Genomic DNA, 23,310 nt, shown 5'->3' with positions numbered 1-23,310 from the left:
TTATGAGTCTAAATCTGACATTTGAGAAAGTGTAGCTTATTGAGCAACAACAATTATCTTTAGAGAGTCACATAAACAATTACATAAACAATTTAGCATTGAAAATCATGCCAGCAGGATTGAGATCTCATAATCCGGGTGTGACTATACACATAAATTGGGTTGTCACATCTTAAAACAGCATTCCAATGAGAAAATATGACCCTATTAAAAATTAGAACATGTTCCCTTTATGGACCTCGATGGGAGATAATTGCTTTAATTAGTATCTGGTTCCTCTGCTCCAGTTTAAAGGCTGAGCTGCTCTGACGCTGTGTGTTCAGACCATCAGACAATGTTGTCTTCCTTGTCTTGTCTTTTTTTTTTGACAGTATCTAGTAGTACACAAAAAGTCTGACACACTGATGTATCATTGTATTCTGGGTCAACTGTTGTACTACATTATGACAAACCCCACTACAGCAAAACCAAGGGTGTATGAGCAAGACTATTAAGCAACACATGTCAAAAATCAAATAAATCTAAACAGACTAATACATCTGTTTCATTAACACTTTGATGCATGACATCCACTACAGCTGAGAAAATAAAAGAAAGAATATCATTTAAAAAAAAATATTTGATTTTTTTTTGTATTAATATAAAATGTAGTATTACTGTTTAATATATATATATATATATATATATATATATATATATATATATATATTTGAATTCATGTAAATTACATATTAAGCAAGTTCACATCTACATGTGCTTCACAATCCGTACATTATTAGCAAACAAATAAAAGGCTTTTTAATATCATTCTAAGAACCATGTGCCTTTCTTTTATTCTATTATTCCATCCTATTTATTCTATTAATAATGTTTTAAGACGAACACATACTGGACTGAGGCAACACCGGTTTATCTGATTATCCATACATATATATATATATATATATTATTATTATTTTATTCTTTTTATTTTTTTGAAAAAATAGTATTTTGTGTAGTCCTAACCTTCATTTGTTTATCTCTCAGTCATCATTGTATTGAATCGCATTATCTTTCGCCTTCATAGTAAGACTACAGAGCTTTAATCATAAAACTAAGCATTTAATTATCAAGATATAAGCCTATTATTGGGAGATATAGAGCGACGATATGCTCTTTATGTAGTCTGTAATATTGTTAAAAAGATCTCAATAATTTACAAGGCAAGCTTTCATAATCTCATCATAATTTTGCACCTCATAATGAAAGTGAAGTGTTTTATGTCTCCTCGAGTTTGAGCTCCATACAGAGTTTTCTTCACATAGACTGTATGAAGGGTTAAACTCGTGCTCCTCGTTAGATTCCTCGGAATCGAGCGCGCTCCAGGTCGCGCGGTGCAAGCCAATCAGATCTCCGGTTGCCTAGGCAGCGGTTGACGTCATGCCCCTGCTCCTGCAGCGTGAGATGAGAGCGCGCGGGAGACCCCGTGGCCGCGCCGCGCGCCTCAGTTGGTGAGTGGCAGCGGATCCGTGCAGCCGGACACAGAGCGAGCACTCTCTCATTCACAGGTTGGCTTACTTTCGTTTCATTCAACTCTTCTCGGTGCTGTTGCATAAATAAGAGCTGTATTTCTGTCTTCCGAGTCTGGTTGTTTTAACCGAGCTGTTACTATCACTCGAAAAGACGCAAATTGTTTGAAAAAAAAAAAGTACTTGCCTTAGGGATGCTTCTAAGCTTTTTGCTTGAGAAATGACTCAGTAACGGCTCGGATGATACCAGAATGACAAGTTTTACTCCTAAAATGAAGTTGGGGCTGTTACGTGATTTAATAAACGCTATTTCCCGCGTTTTAACTCTTCGACCGTTTCAGCTTTCCAGACAACGGAAGGATGAGTCCTCCTTCTCCGCACACAAATATCACTTCATCTGTTATTATTAATGTGTTAGTCAGAATATACGTGTGAAAATGTGATTTAGAGGATCCTGGAGGATATCTGGCAAGCCAGATCATGTCGGGCACATGAGGCGGAAAGTAGGGCGTTTACCTCACTGCTCGAGTTCCTGTCAGTTGAAGGTATCGACAGTGTGTCTCTTTATGAATTTGCTTATGGAAATGAATTGGTGTTTTCGTCTTTGTCAGAAAAGTGTTCTCTATATTTCCATTGTCTTAAAGGCCGTTGAAAGATCAAATGTTTAGCGTGGTTTCTTGATCGAGACAAAGCGGACGTTAGGAAGGTAACGTCAGGTAAAGCGCGGACGGGCACGCGCTCGCTCGGGCGCAGGGCGCGAGGAGTTCGCGCGCATGAATTCCCGGATGGACCGTAATCAGACGGAAATCGGAAGCGAGATCAGCCTTTTTATATATATATATATATATATATATATATATATATATATATGTATGTATATAAAGGGGGTCTTGTTTAAACATTGTTCGCTGGTTGCTGTTGGGCTGGTGTGTGGACTGGGCGTGGTCGGCGGAGTCATGTCCGCATTTTTGGCCATTTTCACTCCTTTTCTCTCACATCACATGTAAAATGAATGGGTGTCTGTTTGGGTGAATCAAAGTCATCGTTTCTGGGGGTCTCAAAGCCCGCATTCCTCTTTCTCAATCTTATATTGTAAAAGCCCTATAAATCGGCCAAGATGTCAGCATTTGCCGACTACTAGATTAGATTCACAGAAGTACACTCTTCCCTGTTTCAGTGCCGGGTAATACTCTATAAAAGTATTTGGAAACCAAAAATGTGCATTTCAGCCAGTGTTATGTAAAACATATCCGCATATTTGCTACAACTAAAGGATTAGCTCACTTCCAGAATAAGGAAACTTCCGAGGAATAAGGGTCTTATCTAGCTAAACGATCGGTCATTTTCTTAAAAAACAAATTGATATACTTTTTAAACACACATGCTCGTCTTGCACTAGCTCAACTACACGCATTACGTAATTACGAATATTTGTATTATTATTATGAAAAAACTGAAGTGCGCTTATAATAAACACAACAGTGTCGTCCATTGGTGTGGATCTTTATAGCTAAAAACACGTTTACAGTAAGAATGATAACTATAAAGTTTTAATAATCACTTTAATTCTGTGAGTTTAGGCATGGAGGAACGATATTGTTGGTAATAATATTGAATCATTTTTCAAAGCAATTTTTGCTGTAGTTATATTTATCATCATAGTTCTTGGTGTGAGCGGGCTTTTAATGTGTTAATTACATTTTTACTACATAAATGTTTAATTAAATATATTCAGCATTGTCAAAATATTTTAGCTAAATTGCCCTGCTTCGATTGGCATTGTCTGCAATTTGCGGAGACCGGAAGTCCTTCATTTTCAGTGAGAGTTGATGCGAGGCGCCATAAATGGCAGATTATGTATGTGATGTAATAAAGTTGAGCAGCGTTTATGCAAATGAACGGTGATGCACTGTGTCTACTGCCAGTGGGACTTGAGAAAGTTAGGACTGCGACTAATGACTATTTTATTAATTGATTAAATTGTTCCTTATGTCGTTGTTTAACTGGATTAAAATTTTTTATTTTATTCCATCTTACACAATGTTGTCCTCCATACATTGTGAAGGCTATGAAAATAATGACAGTATCTATGTAGGCTATGATACATTTTGTTCAAAAGAGTTAAAATATAAACACAACATTCTAAAAAAACAAATGTCCACCATAATAAAGAAAAACAGACTAAACATGCACATATAAATTCATCTGGATATAGTAATTATTTTACACTTATACAACATTACATTTACGACTTTAATAAGAATACCACTTCTGTTATGTAGCACTTAAAACCAATACTTAATACAGCCAATATAACACATATTTAATGTAACACATTCTGGTCTCGTACTCTTGTCGGTTTAATGTTCAACGCTCTAAGGACAAGTCTTTATGCAAAACAAATACTTATGTGGTTTCTGACATGTACAATTGAGAATTTAACTATAAGATGCAAATTATGCACTGGGGAATGTATCAAACTGTAAATCTATTCGGATCAGATCTCTTCTTGAGTTCAAAAACTATTTCCAATTCAGCATAATAGAATTTTTAATATGTATTCAGCACATTTGATTCTATCCGATTTATCTTTAGCCAGATTGAATTGTCTAATTGAGAGCTCCAGTTAGCAAAGCATTTAGTACCCTGTGATACCACAAATGATAAGTTTACGTAATATATCTTCCTGAAATTGTACGTTTCTCCTGTAGAACCAAGCAGCCATGGACAAGAGCCAACAAGTGCAGAGGGCCAAACTGGCGGAGCAGGCCGAGCGCTACGATGACATGGCCGACTCCATGAAGAAAGTGACTGAGCTTGGAGAGGAGCTGAGCGATGAGGAGAGAAACCTGCTCTCTGTGGCCTACAAGAATGTTGTGGGCGCTCGCCGGTCCGCCTGGAGGGTGGTGTCCAGCATCGAGCAGAAGACCGAGGGCAGTGACAAGCAGCAGATGGCTAAAGAGTACCGTGAGAAGATCGAGTCCGAGCTGAAAGCCATCTGCAAAGACGTTCTGGTGAGCTTCGAAAGCGACAGAACCACTGATAGGGATCATGACTGTTCAGAGCTATCTTAAATAAGATATGGTGAAATGTTTCCTGTCAGCAAGGTCTTCATTTTTGGTATTAGCCAGAACTAGGGTCAGGAATAAAGAACTGGAGCAAGATTCATAAAAAAAAAAAACTTTAAAGTGTTTTTCATTCAGCTGATCAACAAGATTTTGACAAAGAAGATTGTCTTCAGAAACATTTTTTGTCTTGCTGGTTGAAAGTCTCTTCACATCCTGATAGGTGTAAATGTATTTATATATTCTGTGGAAGGTGTAGGACCCAGGAAATGCTTGTCCAATCAAAATGTTCAATCTGAACATTATAATAGGCTTTCTTACCTGCCTGTCAGCTTGTGTATTTGCATAACTCTGCTCACCATGTTCGAGCAGACAGTCATCAGCGCGTTCATGTAATCTGTGCAGACAGAGCAAAAAAGGCAGGCAACATCAACAACCTGACCTTCCTTCCTTCCTTGGTATTGTAGTACTGTTACTAACTGTACTATAAAGTTTTCTCAACAGTCAGTGACACATGGTGTATTGTAGTAATGTTGTCATGTGTTCAGGAGGCGTGGCTATGAACAGTGATTTGAAGGGAGGGTGGGATGTACTCTTTCAGTGCTGTCAGGCTAAACTTAGCATTTTCCAAGATGTCCTACTACACCTTTAATGAAACGCTGTCCTCTTTAAAGACATTGTGGCAGGTCGTCAGCCAGTCATTGGTTTGTATCTAGACAAGCAAAACAGTGGAGTCCTTTGTTTGAATGGTCACCAAATCAGCTCTTCCTCTGGAGTAGTTTTAGATACTGAGTTCTTTCTTTCAGGAAACTGGAGGTGAGACTTGTGCAACCGAGTAAGGCTTTAATGAATCAGACGGGGCCATTGCCTCTCCTCGTACTGGGCCGTTTTAGTTGGATTGCTGCCTGAGGCATCTTAAACGCTGGCACGTGGAATGTTATGCTTTGCATTTATGACATTCCCTCCATTTTCCAGATGTTATTTAGACTGCATCCAGAAGAATGTGATGTTTAATCTGGCATTAGGAGGGTTATGGGTTGAAGTTGGCTTCTGCAAAGAAACAACCAGCTGGATGTTACGTCTTGCGTCCTCTGAACAACGTTCGACATGAACAACTTGTCAAGCCAATTAGATGATGAGAAAAATCGGCATGTTAAACTCATGCGGTATGAGGTGCGTTCGCTGGTAGACCTGATGTTCCTCACAAAATTATGGTGACAAGAAAGAATGATTTTAAATGATGATTCACATCAAAAACTGAAGTGAATTGAAAAATGCAAAGCTGTTCACACCTAAAGTGAATACATGCATCTGGCCGAGTGAGGCTTTTGGTAGAAAATCCAACAATATTGCAAACAGCCATAAAACAAGGGCAAAAGACAAGTGAGTAAAGCTGTACAAAAATGTTATGGATCAATCTGGAAAGCAAATGATTCTACAGTCCAGTCACTTTCAATAAATTATACATAAAGTGTAGAACAGACCTTGACTGGCCAGTATTTGCCATCAGGTAATTGGAGCAGCTATGAGGTGTGACGTTTTCCATAAAAAGGGAAATCTTTACAGAAAAATAATGGAAATTTGTTTAACACTTTTAGTAACAGTTACAGTCTTGACCTGCTCATGTGTCTCTCATCTGCAGCATCTCCTGGACAAGTTTCTGATCCGCAGCACCTCTCCAGCAGAGAGCCAGGTGTTCTACCTGAAGATGAAGGGAGACTATTACCGTTACCTGGCTGAGGTGGCCACAGGAGACGAGAAAACCGGTGAGCTTCTCCTAAACAACATTAAGATATATACACATTGGGCTTTTCCTAATCTGCTTTATTTTGATTTGAGAAACCGATCTGAGTGTTAGCCGGTCTCAGGTGTCCAGCATGGTGCCTGTGAGTTTGAGGCTATGCATATGTGGAGCCACACCTCAGTCACACACGTGCATGTTTTTGGGGGTTTTCATTGCTAGCAGTGGAACAGGTCTTTACTTGTGCCTCCACGCCCTTGATGGATGATTATTAAGAAAATGCTGCACAAATTCTCTTTTAAAACAGAAATGGTTTATGGTTCAGGATGTAAGCTACACTTACAGGTAGACAATACTAGAGCCCTAAGAAAAGTCCCTTTTTCCATTTTATTTTTTCTGAATTACATTATAATTTCGATGTTTGTATTAATTATATACAGTAGCACTATTAAACACACAGACACACAAATAGTAATCATAAAAGTGCCTTAGTATTTTTTCAAAACATTTGTGTGGTCTGTGTTAGGGCTGTGACAGTTGCCGTAACAACCGCGTCACCGCGGTGGTCGGTTGCTACCGCGGTTGTCTACTGCCACTGGCGGTAGTGCACGCGACGTCACAAACTCTATAGCAAGCATAATACAAAGTTTTGTATAGAAGTGTAATAACTGTAATAGTTGCAAATTCTATGTCTATGGTAATTAACAAATTACCTCAAACATTCCTTTAGATATGCAGATTTGAGCACAGGAAAATAGTTTATGCATTCAGCTAATTAATTTAGTGTTGGGCGATGGATCTTGTTGGGAAAGCAAATACCGCATCACCGATCTGGAGTCATCTGCATTCATGTCACCCATCGGCGTTTGCACAAGTTCTCGTGTTCGCAAACGCTGGCTGGTCAGGTTTGGTGAGGCTTTCTCCAAACTGGCCAAATACAAACGAGACAGCGATGAATAAACGATGGTAACAAGAAATATGGCAACGATTCCTATTTCAAAGAGAGCGCGTTCAGATGAATAGTTAGGCCGGTGACACACTGGCTGCGTGGCGTGAGCGTGGCATGTCTGCTGCGTCCCAGGAGCGTGGCGTTTTCTGTGTCTTTACACACCAGAAGCGTGCCTGACGCGGCGCGCTGCTGCTGCTGTAGGTGACATAGAGGGAGGCCGCCGACAGACCAGGATCTTGTCTTCATGACAACAATATCAACTTTTTTTTTTACACACCTAGAACTACGCCTACTGATAAAGGACACCGTCAACAGTTTTGACGGCAAAATATACTATGTTTGACAGGTGCAATATTTGAAAATCGATAATTTATTTATTTTTTTAATTACATTTATATCTGAATTTGTCAACCTATAGACTTTCAAACATCAAAATGTCATGAATTAATATGTATTTGTGTACAAAATGACATATAAACATATTTTCCTATTATATTTTGCGGACACGGACACGCCACGCGGCTGAGACGCTTGCACCACGCATCCAGTGTGTCGCCGGCCTGTTATTGAGCTTGCTTGGTGGCGGAAAAGTAAACCGGACGCAACACAACCGCGTTGCGACAAGTTTAGTCTGTCTAGTGTCTATACAGGACATATGAACTCTGTGTCAGTAGCCTACATCACAGACCGGACGGGGATTTATCATATCGTATTGTGCTGCATCCAGTGTAGCATCACTGATTAGAATGAGTATTTTGTCGCGCTGCGTCGCTCGCGTCCGTTAGATAGGGGGTATTTAACCTTTCTTATTTAGGCTACTTTCTTGTTTAACTTAATTATTTCTTTGATATTTATTTTAGTGTTTTGAAGGCGGCGTTCACTGACAGAAGTGCTCAAATAAACACTAACTGATGAGTTAAATAGGATGTGTTAGATGAGTGAGATGGGCTGATTTCTAGACATGCATACATATAAATATATCCTGTATGTAATATATATAAAATATATTCCATGCATGCACAGTTTAAGTCAGCTTTAATCACCTTTTTTGGTAATTCCATGAATTAACTGACCACGACACTGCTTGCACATAGTTTATTTCACAGTTTGATATGAAAGGATACGCACAAAGGAAGCGCGCACCGCCTTTGAGCACAGGACCGTTTACGCTCGCTTAACTTGCACCTGATAATAAAGTGAAGTGGAGCGCGTGTCTGAAACGTCTCCTGTTTAGTCATTCTGTGACTGAATAAATTTACTTCTTGTCTTGAGAAAAAGTGACGGAAGCAGCAGTTGTGAGTGGGTGGCCATCCCCGCCCCTACGTAAAATGATTTGAATACGTTAAACTGGGAAAAAATTATCGCCTTCGTTAACGAGCAAATTTTGACACCAATATATTTATATATATATATATATATATATATATATATAATTTTTTTTTTTTTTTTTTTTCAAACACCGCGCCACCGGCGGTTGTTGGTCCATGACTACCGCGGTGGTAAACATCAGCCACCGTCACAGCCCTAGTCTGTGTTGTGTTTTAACAGTTTCTGAATCCATATGTCTCAGATTTTGGCTAGATGAGCATCATGATCATGTTTCTTATGAGACAGTCTTTCATCGGAATCGTGTCAGTGAGTGTGTCTTGAAATGCTGTACAGATTGACAGCCCACTAGGTTCTGGAACAGATAAATAATGTCCACATGAATAATCTAACATAAGTTCGGTAGGGATTTGACTGATTTGTTTGTCCTTGAGTGAGTACACTGGCTCATCTCCAAACTCTCTAGCTGCCCACCTAGAAGCATCTTACACACGCCAACACAAACAGTATGCAGCCTTCTACACAACACCTCGTTTTAGCCAACATATGACAGCATCTCATGGAGAAGACTGTCTCAGAATGCATTGCTATAAGCCAAGTGTCAGGGGAAATCTCCTTTCTTGATCAAGTACTTCAGAGAATAGATATAATAGCTCCATCTTATGCATTTTTGTACCTATTAGAATAGCGAGCTGCTAGCAATGTTGCTCTGGTTTGGAAGAGAGCGTGATGTTTCCTGTTTGATGCTTTTGAACTCAAGAGGTCAATCAATTAACCCACGTTATAGAGTTAGAAATCTCATGAAGTAGCCACAGACGCAGAGCTTTAATCATATATGTGGAAATGAAGGCTGGAGCTCTTGTGTCCTAGTTCGTGAAGCTCTTGAGACACAAGCTGCTTGCAGTTTAATTTGAGGACGTCCAGTGTGACCGTTTCATACCTGCATGAAATATTCTCACTGTAGCTCATTTCCCTGCTTTATTACAAAGAACCAATCCAGTCGAGTGATTTGGACACCGTTTCTGTGTGCTTTCAGCGAGGACAATGCAAATTTTGTGGTTTCTTTTTCCACCATCCAGTCTTTCTCTCATCACATACGATTCACAAGCGGGTCTCGGCAGATTGAGACGCCGCATGCAGTCCCTGAGTTTTGTTGCAGAAAGCAATGCAGCACACAGTTCTTCTCCACCTCGTTTTGTTTCATCAATGAGTGATTGCCCTCCACATGTGGTCTTCGGCTGAGTCCGTCTGTGGAAGTAATAATTCACTCTTTCCGATAGATGCATGGGTTTATTAGGGCCGCCGCTTCTCCCTGCAGGGTTTGATGAATTTTTAAGCGCCTGGTGTGTTTCTATGGCAGCGCAGGAGTGAATGATCTGACTGAAGGGAACCACAGATCAGTCTGAAAGAGAATATGGCTCATCTGTTTGAGCATAAGCAGCCGCTAACCTACTACTGTCAGTGTGATGGGCGCGTGATTATCACCATTGCAACAGCATCTGGCTGATGGGTTTCAGCAGTAGGCTTTAATACATGCAGCACTCGGCCACGGTCTCTTGAATCTCTTCAAATGAACAATAGCTGCTCATCTGGCACAGCACGTCAAACGTTCTTTACAGAGCTGCCTCTCTTTTATAATACATGTATTTTTCTCTGAGCATCAATCAATACAGGCAACCGCAAGCTCTTAATGCACCATGATATTGACTATTGTTAACAGCTCTCCGAAGTGTAGAGGAGAAGAAAATTATTATCTGATTTTCAGCCATGTAAAAACAATGAAATGCATGTTATGAATTTTTTTAATTGTTTCTGCAACTGTAACCATCATGTTAAATGATGTTTAACAAAAATGTAATTGTCAGGTTTCAAAGAGTAAAAATCTAGTTCAAATAAAAGCACACATTTTTCAGCTGAGTTTTTTTTCTCAATATAATCACGAGCAATATTTCATCATTTATCTACTGTAACACTCCTCACAAAACTCAAACTAAATCTTAATTGGTTTACAAGGCTTTAGGACACTTAACTGGCCAAATAAAAATGAATTTAATATTCTATATCTCGCAAATCCTCTCTAAAATATTGTAAATGGTTTATGTGCACGTCTGTTCTCAAGCATTTATTTCATAAAAACAGTAATATAGTGAAATATTATTACGATTTAAAAGAACCGTTTCTTTGTGAATATATTGTAAAAAGTAATTTATTCCTTTGATCAAAGCTGAATTTTCAGCATCATTCCTCCAGTATTCAGTGTCACATGATTTTCAGAAATCATTTAATATGCTGATTTGCTGCTCAAGAAATATTTGTTATTATCAGTTAATATTTTAAATAATTTGTAACTTTATTAATGTCTTTACTGTCACTTTTCACCAATTTAATGCATGCATTTTTTTCTGATTAAATGTATTTAGTTTGTCTAGTAGAGTATATTGTCAACCGTAATCTGTTCTATTGTGTGGGAAAGTATTAAAGGATTCTTGCATAAATAATGTGGTGTGTTTGTACACAGACATCATCCAGAAGTCTCAGGAAGGGTACCAGGCCGCCTTTGACATCAGCAAAGACAACATGCAGCCCACTCATCCCATCCGTCTGGGCCTGGCCCTCAACTTCTCAGTCTTTTACTACGAGATCCTGAACTCTCCAGAGAAGGCTTGTGAACTGGCCAAGAAGGTTAGTATGGGTGCTCATGGGGCTCAAAGCTTACACAGAAAATAGCTTGGTATTATTTATTAATCCATGTATCTGTGCTTATGTAGGCTTTTGATGATGCCATTGCTGAGCTGGACCAGTTAACTGAAGACTCATATAAAGACAGCACACTCATCATGCAGCTACTCCGAGACAATCTGACAGTGAGTCCTTACTTTCTGATATTAACCCAGTACAGCTGAGAATCTCACGCCGCAGCACGGCCCTAAATTACATTCAGATCTAGCTTTTCTGACACGTTTTGATTAATGCAAAGTAAACAAAACGTTGCCTACAGTAAATGATCTAGATTATAAAGAGTAATGTTAATGAGGAGTAAATCTTGAAATAATCCTCAAGAAAGCTAGTGATGTGACATTCTTACTACTTACTAAAACACCTCGAAATTTAAGTTGGACAAATAAGTTGGATGTCATGCTCCTTTCTACCCTTTTAAACGTCCATGTTTATTTCAATGGATAGATATGGGTGTGCACACTTTAATGCTCCCCTGTTTGAATGGTTTCAGCTGTGGACCTCTGACAATCAGGCCGATGGCGAGGACACAGAAGAGGGCCGGGAAAACTAAAGCCAACTCCACAAAGAACCTTTTGAGTCAGCACAGCGAGAGACAACGCTGACGCTTTTACAGTTCCAGCTTCATACTCACCAGCCCGTCATGTATGTGTGTGTTTGGATATGAGTGTGGAGGAGAGACTGTGTGTGTGTGTGTGTGTGTGTGTGTGTGTGCGTGTGTTTGTTTGGGGGGCAGACAGGCAGACAGCAGTTGTTTGTCATTTAAAATGTGTTAATTGTGGATTGGAGAATGCAGAGTGGTTTTTGGCTTGATGTGTGCTCATGGGATGCCAGTCACCATCAAGCCAACATCAGATTTGTTGTAGGTGCATGTGAGAAAGAGAGAGCGAGTATGAACCCTTTTCTGAGTTTCCTAGGGGAGCATTTAGTGATGGGTTTCATTCAATTCTTCATTTTCCTAAAGAATCATGGGAAATAAACCAAAAGTCAGTATGAAAGAATACTTGTGTCAGATTGAGCTTCAGTTGTCAAGTGTTTGATTTCTCATTGGGGAATAATGCGTACAATCTTTCTCAGTCGAGCGCAGACCTAAGATCAAAAAGACTTGACCTATGGCTTATACTGTAACTCTGATATAAAAGTCTTGTTACCGGAGCAGTAAGTAATGCTTTTCATGTGCTTCTCTGATTAATACGGTTTTCTATTAGAAGTTTCGGTTTAGTTTTATTTGTACTACTAACTCGATCTGTTTTTAGTTGTTTTGTTTACTCTTTTGATACTTGCCTAAGCTGCATGTGGCTGTAGTTAATCAGGGTGACTGGAGTTGGCTGGTTGGGCTGCCTAGCAACTGTCTTAGAACTTTCATACGGAACACTCAGCATTATTGTTATTTGTTGTGGAGGGGGGGCGGAGGGATCTGGATCTCATGTTAGTGGAATTAAAACGATAGAACACACACCACATGATCTCTGGGTCTTTTTGCATTGCATTCAGTCTCTGGTGTTTTTCCAGCGTTCCAGAAAAACCCCACACTTCAAAATATTCATTTAGAATAGTGCTTGCGGGGAAAAGGGCTTGGTTATTGTGACACAAGTTAAGATTAAAAAGGATTGTCAACTAAAACAAATAAATGGTTCCCAAAAATGAAGTGTCTGCATCATTGAGTAGTCCAAAACTTTCATGGAATGAGATGTTAAGAAAAAGAGTGAATGGAAACTGGAGCTATCGAATGCAAAACTCTCCGTGGCCATATCTGATGTGAAACTGACTTTTGACATGCGGTTTTTAAGGTACATTAATACAAACAGGAATGGAGAGCTACATCAGAAGACATGTGAATACAGTGCGCAATACTCTTTTCTGTCCCCGTTCACTTGTGTTGTGTTGAACAGAGCCACCTGGACCTTGTGCTGTTTAGCTCGACAGAAAAAAATAAAGTTTGGAAGAACGTGAGACTCCTTTTGACTTGTGGATCTGGGACAGTGCTTGAGTGGTGTTGGTGGTCAAGCGGTTGTCTTCTCAGACCTGTTTTACATGCAGAGCAGGAAGTGGGTCATATCATCTCAGTGGAGCGCAGTCATCTGAGTCCTGCACCAGATTCACTGGACCGAGGAGAGGAGAGGTGACTTTCAGGACTAATGCTGACTAACTCAGATGGCCTGATATCACCGGTGGCTTCCAGTCATGAACAAGCAATGTGATGTGTTGCCCATGTCATGATATCTCTACAGTATTGAGCACAAAGCCATAAGCTTAAATGCTTAGACCCGGGCTACTACTGTTAACTAGAACTAAAGCCATATAAAAAAACAAAAACAAATCAAACATCAACTGAACATTATCAACAATAAAAAAAAATTAAGTTGCCAACATTTAATATTTTTGTTTAGTTCAATTAAGTTCGAAAATGACTTATGCGAAGTTAAAAACGAAAACTGAACACTAGTATTGATGTATAGTAATTCAGTGGTCAAAATGCAGGAACCGTTTGTAGCAGGGTGTATAATGTAATATAATTATAGAAAACCGGGAAATAAAATGATACATTTAAAATTGTGATTCCCAGTCATAGTGATTAAGAAAATCTTAATAAATATAAATAAACCTGAAAATATTAGTAAATGCAGATTTTGGAAACTGGAATAATAGACCCTTTAAAAAACATAAGACAGAAAACACTGGAAATATAAGGGAAAATAAAATGATACATTTAAAATTGTGATTCACCGTCTTGTAGGGATTATAAAAATATTCTTAATAAATGAACATTAAAATAATAATGAATGCACATTTAAGTGGTTAGACTGGAATAATTTATATATACATATATATATATAAATACAGTGTATTAAAAAGAAACCAGTCCAGTGGCTGTATCAAAATATCTGGAGACCCTTTAACAAAACGTAAACTAAGATTAAAAACCTGAAAATATGAAATTTGAATATTGTAATTTCTACAGAATCCCTGTTTTGTCCATCCAGTATCTTATTTTTGAAGTGAACAGGAGCACCTCTGGAGAGCTTGTGCCGTTCCTCTCAGTAGGGACGGGTGTGCCATGGACAGCCCCGGGCCAGGGCTGTGGGATGGGTGTGTTTCATAGGAGACGGGCAGACTGCACTGAACAACAGTACCTCTGTGGAGAGAGGATGAGTAATCAGCAGGAAGAGACAGGAGACAAACCTCTCTGAGTAATGGACATGCCAGACAATACATGTGCATTACCACATAGCTCACGCTACTTAAGACTCGCTTTCAGCTGTACAGATCACACCTCATGTGCTGCGGAGATTCCTTACAAACTATAGTCTGTTACTGATTTCAAATGACAAAGATTGTAGTTTGTAACGTTATCTGATACATTACACATTATAGGAAATATAATTGGACTATTTTTTGATTACTTTTGACCTAACTTGTTTATTACATTGATTTAAACAGAATAAGATTGCACCATATTGATATAAAAAAATACAAAGAAAGAAAATATATTTCATTTGTTATTAATGACATGAAGTGTATTAAACATCACATCAAGGTTTGTTTTTATTTCAGTTTAAGTTGGAGTTTTTAAATGTAATTTATTTGATTTCAATTGACATAAAATATATATTTTTTGATAGTTTTAGCTAACAATAACAACATTGCAATAAACAGCAGAATCCACATGCAGTGTGACAACATGCCCCGCTATAATATCATATTTTGAATTAGCTTTTATATTTTATTTTTAATGTTATGTGCTTTTTGACATTTTTTTGTTTTTAGCTTTATTTTGTTTTGACTTTATTTAGCTGTTTTTTTAGTGGTTTAATGTCAGCTCATTAAAATATTTTCATATAAAAAATTTACTTTATTTCAGTTATTTTAATTCAATTATTATAATAGTTTTAGTAAACAATACTCCAAAAAAAAAAAAAACTTTTGAGACGACATGCCCCACAATAACATCAATATGCATTAAATCAGCTATATTTTTAATTATTTATTTTTTCTGGAAAATAATCGCAGAAAGGTTCAACTTTTTTTTAATAGCCATGACTTTGACATTGTTTGCTAGTATTGTGGGGAAAATACAACCAATAACTGCATTCGTGGTCGTAAACTGAATAAATAATCAGGATAATAAAATGATATGTCAGGATCCCTGTGCAGCCAACACAGTAGTTCTGCAGGACTGGGACTCCCCCTGTTGGAGATCTTCAGCACACTCTATGAACCATAAAACTAATAACTAAGATTTGTAATAATTGAAATAAACATAAACCATTTTCATATGTATTGCGTAAAGAAATGTTTTATAATGCTTCCTCTGCTCGTTGATTTTTTTTCTCACATATCATATCTAGATATTTAATATTTATTTACGCGAATGACCTAATTTAAATATATAAACTTTCAAAAATAAGTTCAATCATGTATTTATTTTCCTTACTGGACATCCGATATTTTCCAAGTACAGGGGATACAGCAAAAACAACCGAGCATGCGCACATCAATATAGCGTATTCTTTCTTACACTGTACATCAATACTTCAATACATCAATACATCATTACTATTTTTACATTGTTGGAAGGGGTATGTTTAGGTTAGGTGTAGACGTTAATAAAAAATACAATCTAATAGACAGAAAATTAAATTTGTTGTTAGCTTCCGGTTTTTGCTGTATCCCTTCAAGCCACACCGCCAGAGCCAGCCGCATCAAATTTAGTGATGGGAAGTTCGGATCATTTTACCGACTCGGACTTTTGAGTCCCGTTCAGCAAAATGAACGAATCTTTTTTCGAGTCATTTCGTTCATTTTAGCAAAATGTAATGAAAATGTTATGTGTTACTTCCCCAACACACCTAGTAGCCTACTTACGCAAACGTTGATCACACTAAAAACAATACAAAACTAAAATGCCATAAGATACAGAAAAAAAAATCATTCTTTACCTGGGTCTTCAGTCTGTGATTAGCTCACCTCACCTCTTATCTGACAAGAAGTCCTCGGGTTTAAGTCATTCCTTAATCACGTGACAGCCCTATACGCAAAACTAACGCAGTCTTGAGCCGGAAAGAGAATTGATTAGTTCATCTCATGAGTCTTTCGGGTCTCGGGTCGAGTTTGACTCGTTCCTTAATCACGTGACAGACCCATACGCTATTTCTGACATTTTCTGTCACTGTGTTTTTGTTACTGTTTGTTGAGGATCTGTGGTTTGTTATTATTTTATAAATAAATAAAACCCTGTTATAAATAAAATATTGATTAATTTGTCTTTTTGACTGTCTATCGGTAAATAAACACTAGGCTATATAATAATATAATAATTCAAGCTTACAATAAAAAGTATTTATACTAGTTTGTTCATTTTTACTCCAAGTTTGAAGTTTGCTGGGATAATAATTGCTTTTCCTAGGCAGACTTGACATATTGGTGTAATATATGTATAAGAAGATTGCTCAAAAAAGGACATAATGACATATACATTAAAAGCAAATAACATTTTGAATTTGAATTATTAATGTTAGTTTAAAACATTAAGGTTATGATAACTTCAGCTTTAACAGTTTTAACCCAGCTCAGAGTGAGGAGGATACTTCAGATCCTGGTGCTACTGCCAGTGCAGGGGCCATGTTTTGGGAAGACTTTGACGAGAGGGTAGCAAGCTTGAGGCCTTCTGCTACCTCTTCTAAGACCTCAGATGCTATAAAGGTGCAGGCCTACCTTGCAGGGCCACTCTTACCCCACACATCAGACCCTCTGGCCTGGTGGAGGAGATGTTCACCAGTATACAAGAGCCTTTCTGAAGTCACAAAGACAAAACTTTACATTGTGGCCACATCTGTGCCATCTGAAATATTTTTTTCTAAAACTGGGCAGATTATCTCAGAGAGAAGAAACAGACTCAGCCCATCCAAGGTCAGGGAGATTGTTTTTTTTTAAATGCAAACATGCCTTAAAGCAAGTCCTAAAAATATAGCCACAGTGTGTTATTTATTTTAAAGCTTATTTATTTTTATTTATTTAGAAAAAGACCAGGGGCCTGTTGCACAAAACTAGGATAAGGGATTAAGCCAGGATATCTTGGTGATCCTGGCTCAATTGATCCGTAATCCGGTTGCACTAAAGCTGGATAGGAGGCAGGAGGATATGTTATGGTATAAATTACCATGGAGATTTATTCTGTGGAGCTAGCCTGCTCCAGACCAGGCTAAATTCCAGGATCTATTTAATCTCATCCCTAATGTCAGTCAGCAGTCACCACAAATGGAAACCAATAGTTATTTCACTGCTCACTATACATTGTTATCACATATAACTAGACCCACTGTCATTATTTAAACGTTTGTGATCATTAATTTCAATCATTTTGGATAAATAATGATTTTTAGATGATGTTGCTATCATTAGATAATTTACAGTTTCCCATAGACTATAAGGCTATATATAAAATGATAGAATATTAGGGCCACAGAGGGGAAAAAAAAAAAAAGACAAGTCATAATATTGTAACCAGTTGTTTTAAAAGGAGGACAGTTGTTAAAATGACAGATGTGGGGCATTGTGTGTGATGTGTGGCCCTAGTACTCGGTCATATAAACAAATACACATTCCATATGAATATAAAAACACAATGTGTAACATTATGTTCCTTTATTGAATAAGGACAAAACAAAGCAGGTAAAACCATCAGCTCCTTTCAAAACTGAAGTCACAGTGACTCTACAAGATGGAAAGCACAGAATCAAAGCATATTATACAAAATGATACATATACATTCAAAGGTCTGTATATAACACACCCTGCATGTCTGCACACTAAAATAAATGCAGGACAAATCCATACACATCAACTGAACAGACAAATGAATGGATGCAGTAGCCTCCCTGCAGCCTTGTATTACACACAGTATACCGCACAAACATCATAAGAGGCCAAATTCGTAAAAAAACGAACCCAAAAAAACCCAAATTCCTCTGCCACCGCAGGACATATTTAACCAAAATTGAAAGCACACATACCAACTAAAATAATTCAACACATATTGGTCCCTCAGCAGCAGACCACTGTCGTCATCAGGGAAGATTGCCGGATTGTCCCAGTCCATGGCTGGTGGCACTCTGGGGGCCCTCTCCTTCCTCAGGCAGGCCACATGGTGGAGGACAGCAAAAGCCACAGTAATATCACATGCCCTAACAGCGCTGACCCTTAATTTGTGAAGGCAGTGAAAGCGTGCCTTCAGGAGGCCAAAGGTCATTTCAACTCTGGCCCTGGTCCTGGCATGGGCATGGTTGTAGGCCTGCTGTGCTTCCTGGGGGTCTGTGAAAGGTGTCAGGAGAAAAGGCTGGCAGCCATACCCCCTGTCTCCCAGCAACACACCAGAGAATTCACCTGTCAACACAAAATCTCATCATTACTACCTCAAACACAGTGATATTCTTGACACAGCCATGATGGTTATAAATAGGGGTTGTGTGGCTTACCTTGTGATAGGCACTGGTAGATTTCAGAGGCCCGAAAGATTCTGGAGTCATGGACTGAGCCAGGCCATTTTGCCACAACATTGCTGATCACACAGTCAGCATTGCAGACCATCTGAAATCATAAGATGAGGAATATTACACCAATCAATGCACATCACTGGCAATGCAGAGTGTTCGTCAATGGACAATATCAAAAAGTTATGTTCACCTGAACATTAATGCTGTGTAAGGATTTCCTATTCACAAAATCGGCCTCATGGGCACCTGAGGGGGCTTTTATCCTTATGTGTGTGCAGTCCACTGCGCCAATGACATTGGGGAAACCTGTCACACAAAGTAATGAGTATCCTACTATGTGTTAACAGTTGTCCTGTAATTTGTAGATCCTCTTACCTGCAATCCTATAGAACTCCTCTTTGGTGTCACAGAGTCTTCTGTGGCCAGGGAAGGAGATGAAGACATCTGCTAATGCTTTGATAGCCAGACACACACTCCTTATTGTGCGGCAAATTGTGGCCTTGTTCAGCTGTTCTGCATCCCCCACTGAGTACAGGAAGGCTCCACTAGCAAAAAAGCGCAAGGTGACACAAACCATTTGCTCCACACTCAGTGCATGGCTCCGTGCAGTGCGGTGCTTAATCCTGGGACCCAGTAGTCTGCATAGATACCTGATGCCATCTGCAGAAAACCTGTATCTTTCATATAGATGGTCATCAGGGAAAGCCAGTGGGTCCAACCGGTCCCTGAAGACCCTTTCTCGCCTGAAGGCTCTCCTCAGCACAAGTGCTTCTTCATCCACCACATCTCGCAAGAATGGGCATGCCATTGTCAGAGCAGAAAGGAACACACAATTTTGGGCCTTCATATAGGCTAGTGGCCACACCTTGTGCTGGGGGGGTGGGCAAAAGAGGCCGGTGCCTTATAACGATGACTTGGTTGTACGGGAAAAAAAAAAAACCTTAGAAAGATGCCACCGTCCTGTGTGCTCACAATAAGAGCTCATATGTCATGGCTCACTTGACTTTACGAGAATATACCTAATTTTTTATTTTGAGCGGTGTCATCTTCTTGTAGCTGGGGGAGGAAAGAAAAATAATGATTAATACATTTGTGTTACAGTTAGCATACAGTGTACATTGAAGGCATATCTCACCTCCCTCTCAAGTTTTTTTTATTTCAAGGTCCAGTTTCCTAATTGTCCTCTTTTTTTATTTCGGACTCCAGTGCAAGATTTTCCATCTTTTTCTTCTTGTACTGAATGTCTATGTCTGCCAGTTCTATTTGGTGCCAGAGTTGGTTGCCATACAACTTTCTGATAGCTTGTGAGCTCTGTGAACACAATACAATTAGCGCAGCTGGAATTTGGCAGGATGTGGTGTCCTTTCATTAATACGCACCATGTTGCCAGGCTGATTTTCCCACTGTATAGCATCTGGGTCCTGTAAAAGAAATTAGATTTTTTTATTTTGATGAGGACTCCTCACCATTGTAGAGTAAATAGTACTTTCACAGTCTTAACATGATACCTCATGCCTTCTGGAATCCAGTGAGATGGTCTCCTCCTCATCATCGTCTCCATCATGTGCTGTTGCTGCTGCACTGGGGCTTTCACCCCATCACATTTGATCGGATTCATATTGAAGCTAGTAGACAAGACATGCCAGGCCTACAGTATGCCTTTGATGGAGTACTCACTGGATCAGCATCGTCTGGTGCTTGTGCTGGTGGCTCTAACAGGAACACAGTGCTGCCAGACACTGCAAGGCAATAGGTAAACCAAAGTCAGACAGTCCAAATTGATTCAATATGAATGTGGTTGTATCCCATGTAGAGATGGAAGGACATACCTTGAATGAAGCGGGTGGCATCTTGGGAGGAACCTATGCTCGTCTCTTTCCCCCCAGGGATCCCCTCTAAGACGGGCCTGCCTTTATTTAGCTCCAAGGCCATGTCCTCTGCTGGGGTAAGGTCAGCCTTTGGTGACCCACCACCCGTGCCTTGTCTGTGGGTATTCTTTTTCACTGCTAAAACAGTACAGACAATGTGTGAGCAGGCACCGTCTGGGTACAATATATGCTTGTGCTTTGTTAAATATTAGTCAGGGACCATACCATTCTGCAGAATGTTCTTGTATTTGATTTTGACCTGCTGCCATGTCCGTTTTGGCCAGTTCATGTTTAATCTACATCACACGCACACACACACATTCTTTATCACAAGAACATTTAATGGAGTCACACTGCAAAAATGACTTGGTATTTTTGTCTTGTTTTCAGTAAAAATATATAAAAAAAAAAAATCTTAAAGATGTATTTTCTTGATTTGCTAAATGACCTAGCAAAATAAGTATAGTTTAGACAATAAAATATAAACTTTAAGTAAATGTGTGCTTAAAACAAGCAAAAAAATAAAAAATCTGTCAATATAATAAGAAAAATTCTCTTGAAATAAGTTTACTTTTTCCATAAACACTTAATTTTAGAAAAGTTCTCTTGTTTCACTGGCAGATTTTTTTGCTTATTTTCCTAGGTAATTTTGCTCAAGAAAATATTTAAGATTTTTAGATATTTTTTTTTTTACTGAAAACAAGACAAAAATACTAAGTAAGAAAGACATTTTTGCAGTGCAGTGAGCAACCGACCTTGGGTCCTTTGAAAGGCGCTATATAAATTAAAGTGATTATTATTATTATAGCTCATCTATTTATTCAATTAAATTTTATTTATATAGCACTTTTCACAATTGTTTCATTCGGTCAAAGCAGCTTTCCATTAATAAAAGCAGGAGAAACAAAACAAAACGGTGGACAACAGAAGAAGCAGAGTACAACGGCTAAGATTAAACCGTACTGAGCGTAGTAACGTTAAATAATAATGTAAGGCTTTAATAATAATTTATCATAGCTTGATACAGTGTGATGGAGTTACTTTACACAATTTCACTCATATCTGCAGTGCATTTCAATTACAAATTTAACCGTTTCATAATTACAGTACAACTGCGTTTTTGGAGATGTGAATTAAATATTTGAGTTGTAATTGTGATGTTTCTGCGGAGCGGTGAGTGTATAATTGTGCACTACTTACGCATTCAGGCGGTCTGCAATACTTTGCCACGCTTTTTCTCTTTGATTTATCACTGTGGCGGTGTTGCCTTTCTTCTTAATTATATCTTTTACCTCCTCGTATGCCTCCATGAGGATTTGTGCTTCCGACGGGGAAAAGTACGCGGCTCTAGTTGCCATGGTAAATCAGTTAATCTGTGATCTGTGGCGGGGTCTATTTGAGTGAGCCGTGAGCGCGCACCTATCCAGGATTGGTTTCACCTGGCTTAATGAATCCGTGTCTGCTCATCCTGGCTTGGTCTTTGTGCAACCAATTAAGCCTGGACGCACATGTTTTGGCTTCATTGAGCTCAGCTGAGTCATTTATCCCGGATGTCTTAATTCTACTTTTGTGCAACAGGCCTCAGCTTGTTGTGCAATATTTTTGTTGTTGTTGTGATTTTAAAGGTAATTTGTTATTGTTATAAGGCTCCGTAGCTTTAGTATCTCTTAATTTTCATTTATTTTTATTTAAATGGTTTAAAAATTATTTGGGGAATAGTTATCCTCTTTGATATAAAGTTTTTATTTTGGCACAAAAGTGTTATTTATTTTAAAATGTATTCATTTTTAATTATTATATAAAAAAAGCAAAGCTTGTTGTGCAATATTTAGTTTTTATTTTTTTATATTGTACTTTTAAAGTTCATTTGTTAAGGTTATTAGACCCTGTGACTTTATTATCTTTTAATTTTATTTTTAATTATTTACTTTTTTATTATTTTGATTTATTTTGGAATAGTTGTCCTCTTTGTTACAAAGCTTTTCTGGCACAAAAATAAACAATAAACAACAATTCAAAAGTATGTACACAGTGTTTTTTAATGTTTATAAAGTGTCATATGTTACAAAAGTATGGTTTATACAGACAATCTGATTTAATAATTACTCTAGCCAATGTTGTCACATCACGGGACAAAAGAACGAACAACCCGAAGAACCGAAAGATGAACTAATCAATTCTCTCTCCGGCTCAATACTGCATTCTTTTACTGTCTATGGTTTTAGCGTATGGGGCTGTCACGTGATTAAGGAATGACTCGACCCGACCCGAAGACTCATGAGATGAACTAATCAATTCTCTTTCCGGCTCATATTGCATTGGTTTTAGCGTATGTGGCTGTCACGTGATTAAGGAACGAGTCAAAAACCCGATAGACCCGAACTATGAACTAATCAATTCTCTTTCCGGCTCAAGACTGCATTGACTGACAGGTGAATCACTACTACTAGAACAGAACCTATAGAATAATGCGCATGCGCGACTGAACGAATCACTCCCCGAGACGACTCGTTCTTCCCGAGTCACATTAAAGATTCGTTCAAAATGAACGAATCGTTCAAGAACGACACATCACTAATCAAATTGCGTCTCTGTACGTGCGCGTGCACTGTGGATGACGTCCA

General features: G+C 38.5%; 1 protein-coding gene across 1 annotated transcript; it reads left to right on the top strand.

The window, feature by feature from the left end:
* The first annotated feature begins 1,384 nt into the window (after positions 1 to 1,384).
* On the top strand, positions 1,385 to 12,973 carry LOC132104483 (14-3-3 protein beta/alpha-A-like). Its single transcript, XM_059509974.1, has 6 exons — positions 1,385 to 1,547; positions 4,220 to 4,522; positions 6,216 to 6,339; positions 11,108 to 11,271; positions 11,358 to 11,453; positions 11,819 to 12,973. The coding sequence occupies exons 2-6, from the start codon at positions 4,232 to 4,234 to the stop codon at positions 11,876 to 11,878; spliced, it is 735 nt and encodes a 244-aa protein (XP_059365957.1). The 5' UTR covers positions 1,385 to 1,547; positions 4,220 to 4,231; the 3' UTR covers positions 11,879 to 12,973.
* The last annotated feature ends 10,337 nt before the right edge of the window (positions 12,974 to 23,310 follow it).

Source organism: Carassius carassius, chromosome 25 (assembly GCF_963082965.1).
Source record: "Carassius carassius chromosome 25, fCarCar2.1, whole genome shotgun sequence".
Classification (NCBI taxonomy): domain Eukaryota; kingdom Metazoa; phylum Chordata; class Actinopteri; order Cypriniformes; family Cyprinidae; genus Carassius; species Carassius carassius.
This window is presented reverse-complemented; position numbering and strand designations above follow the sequence as displayed.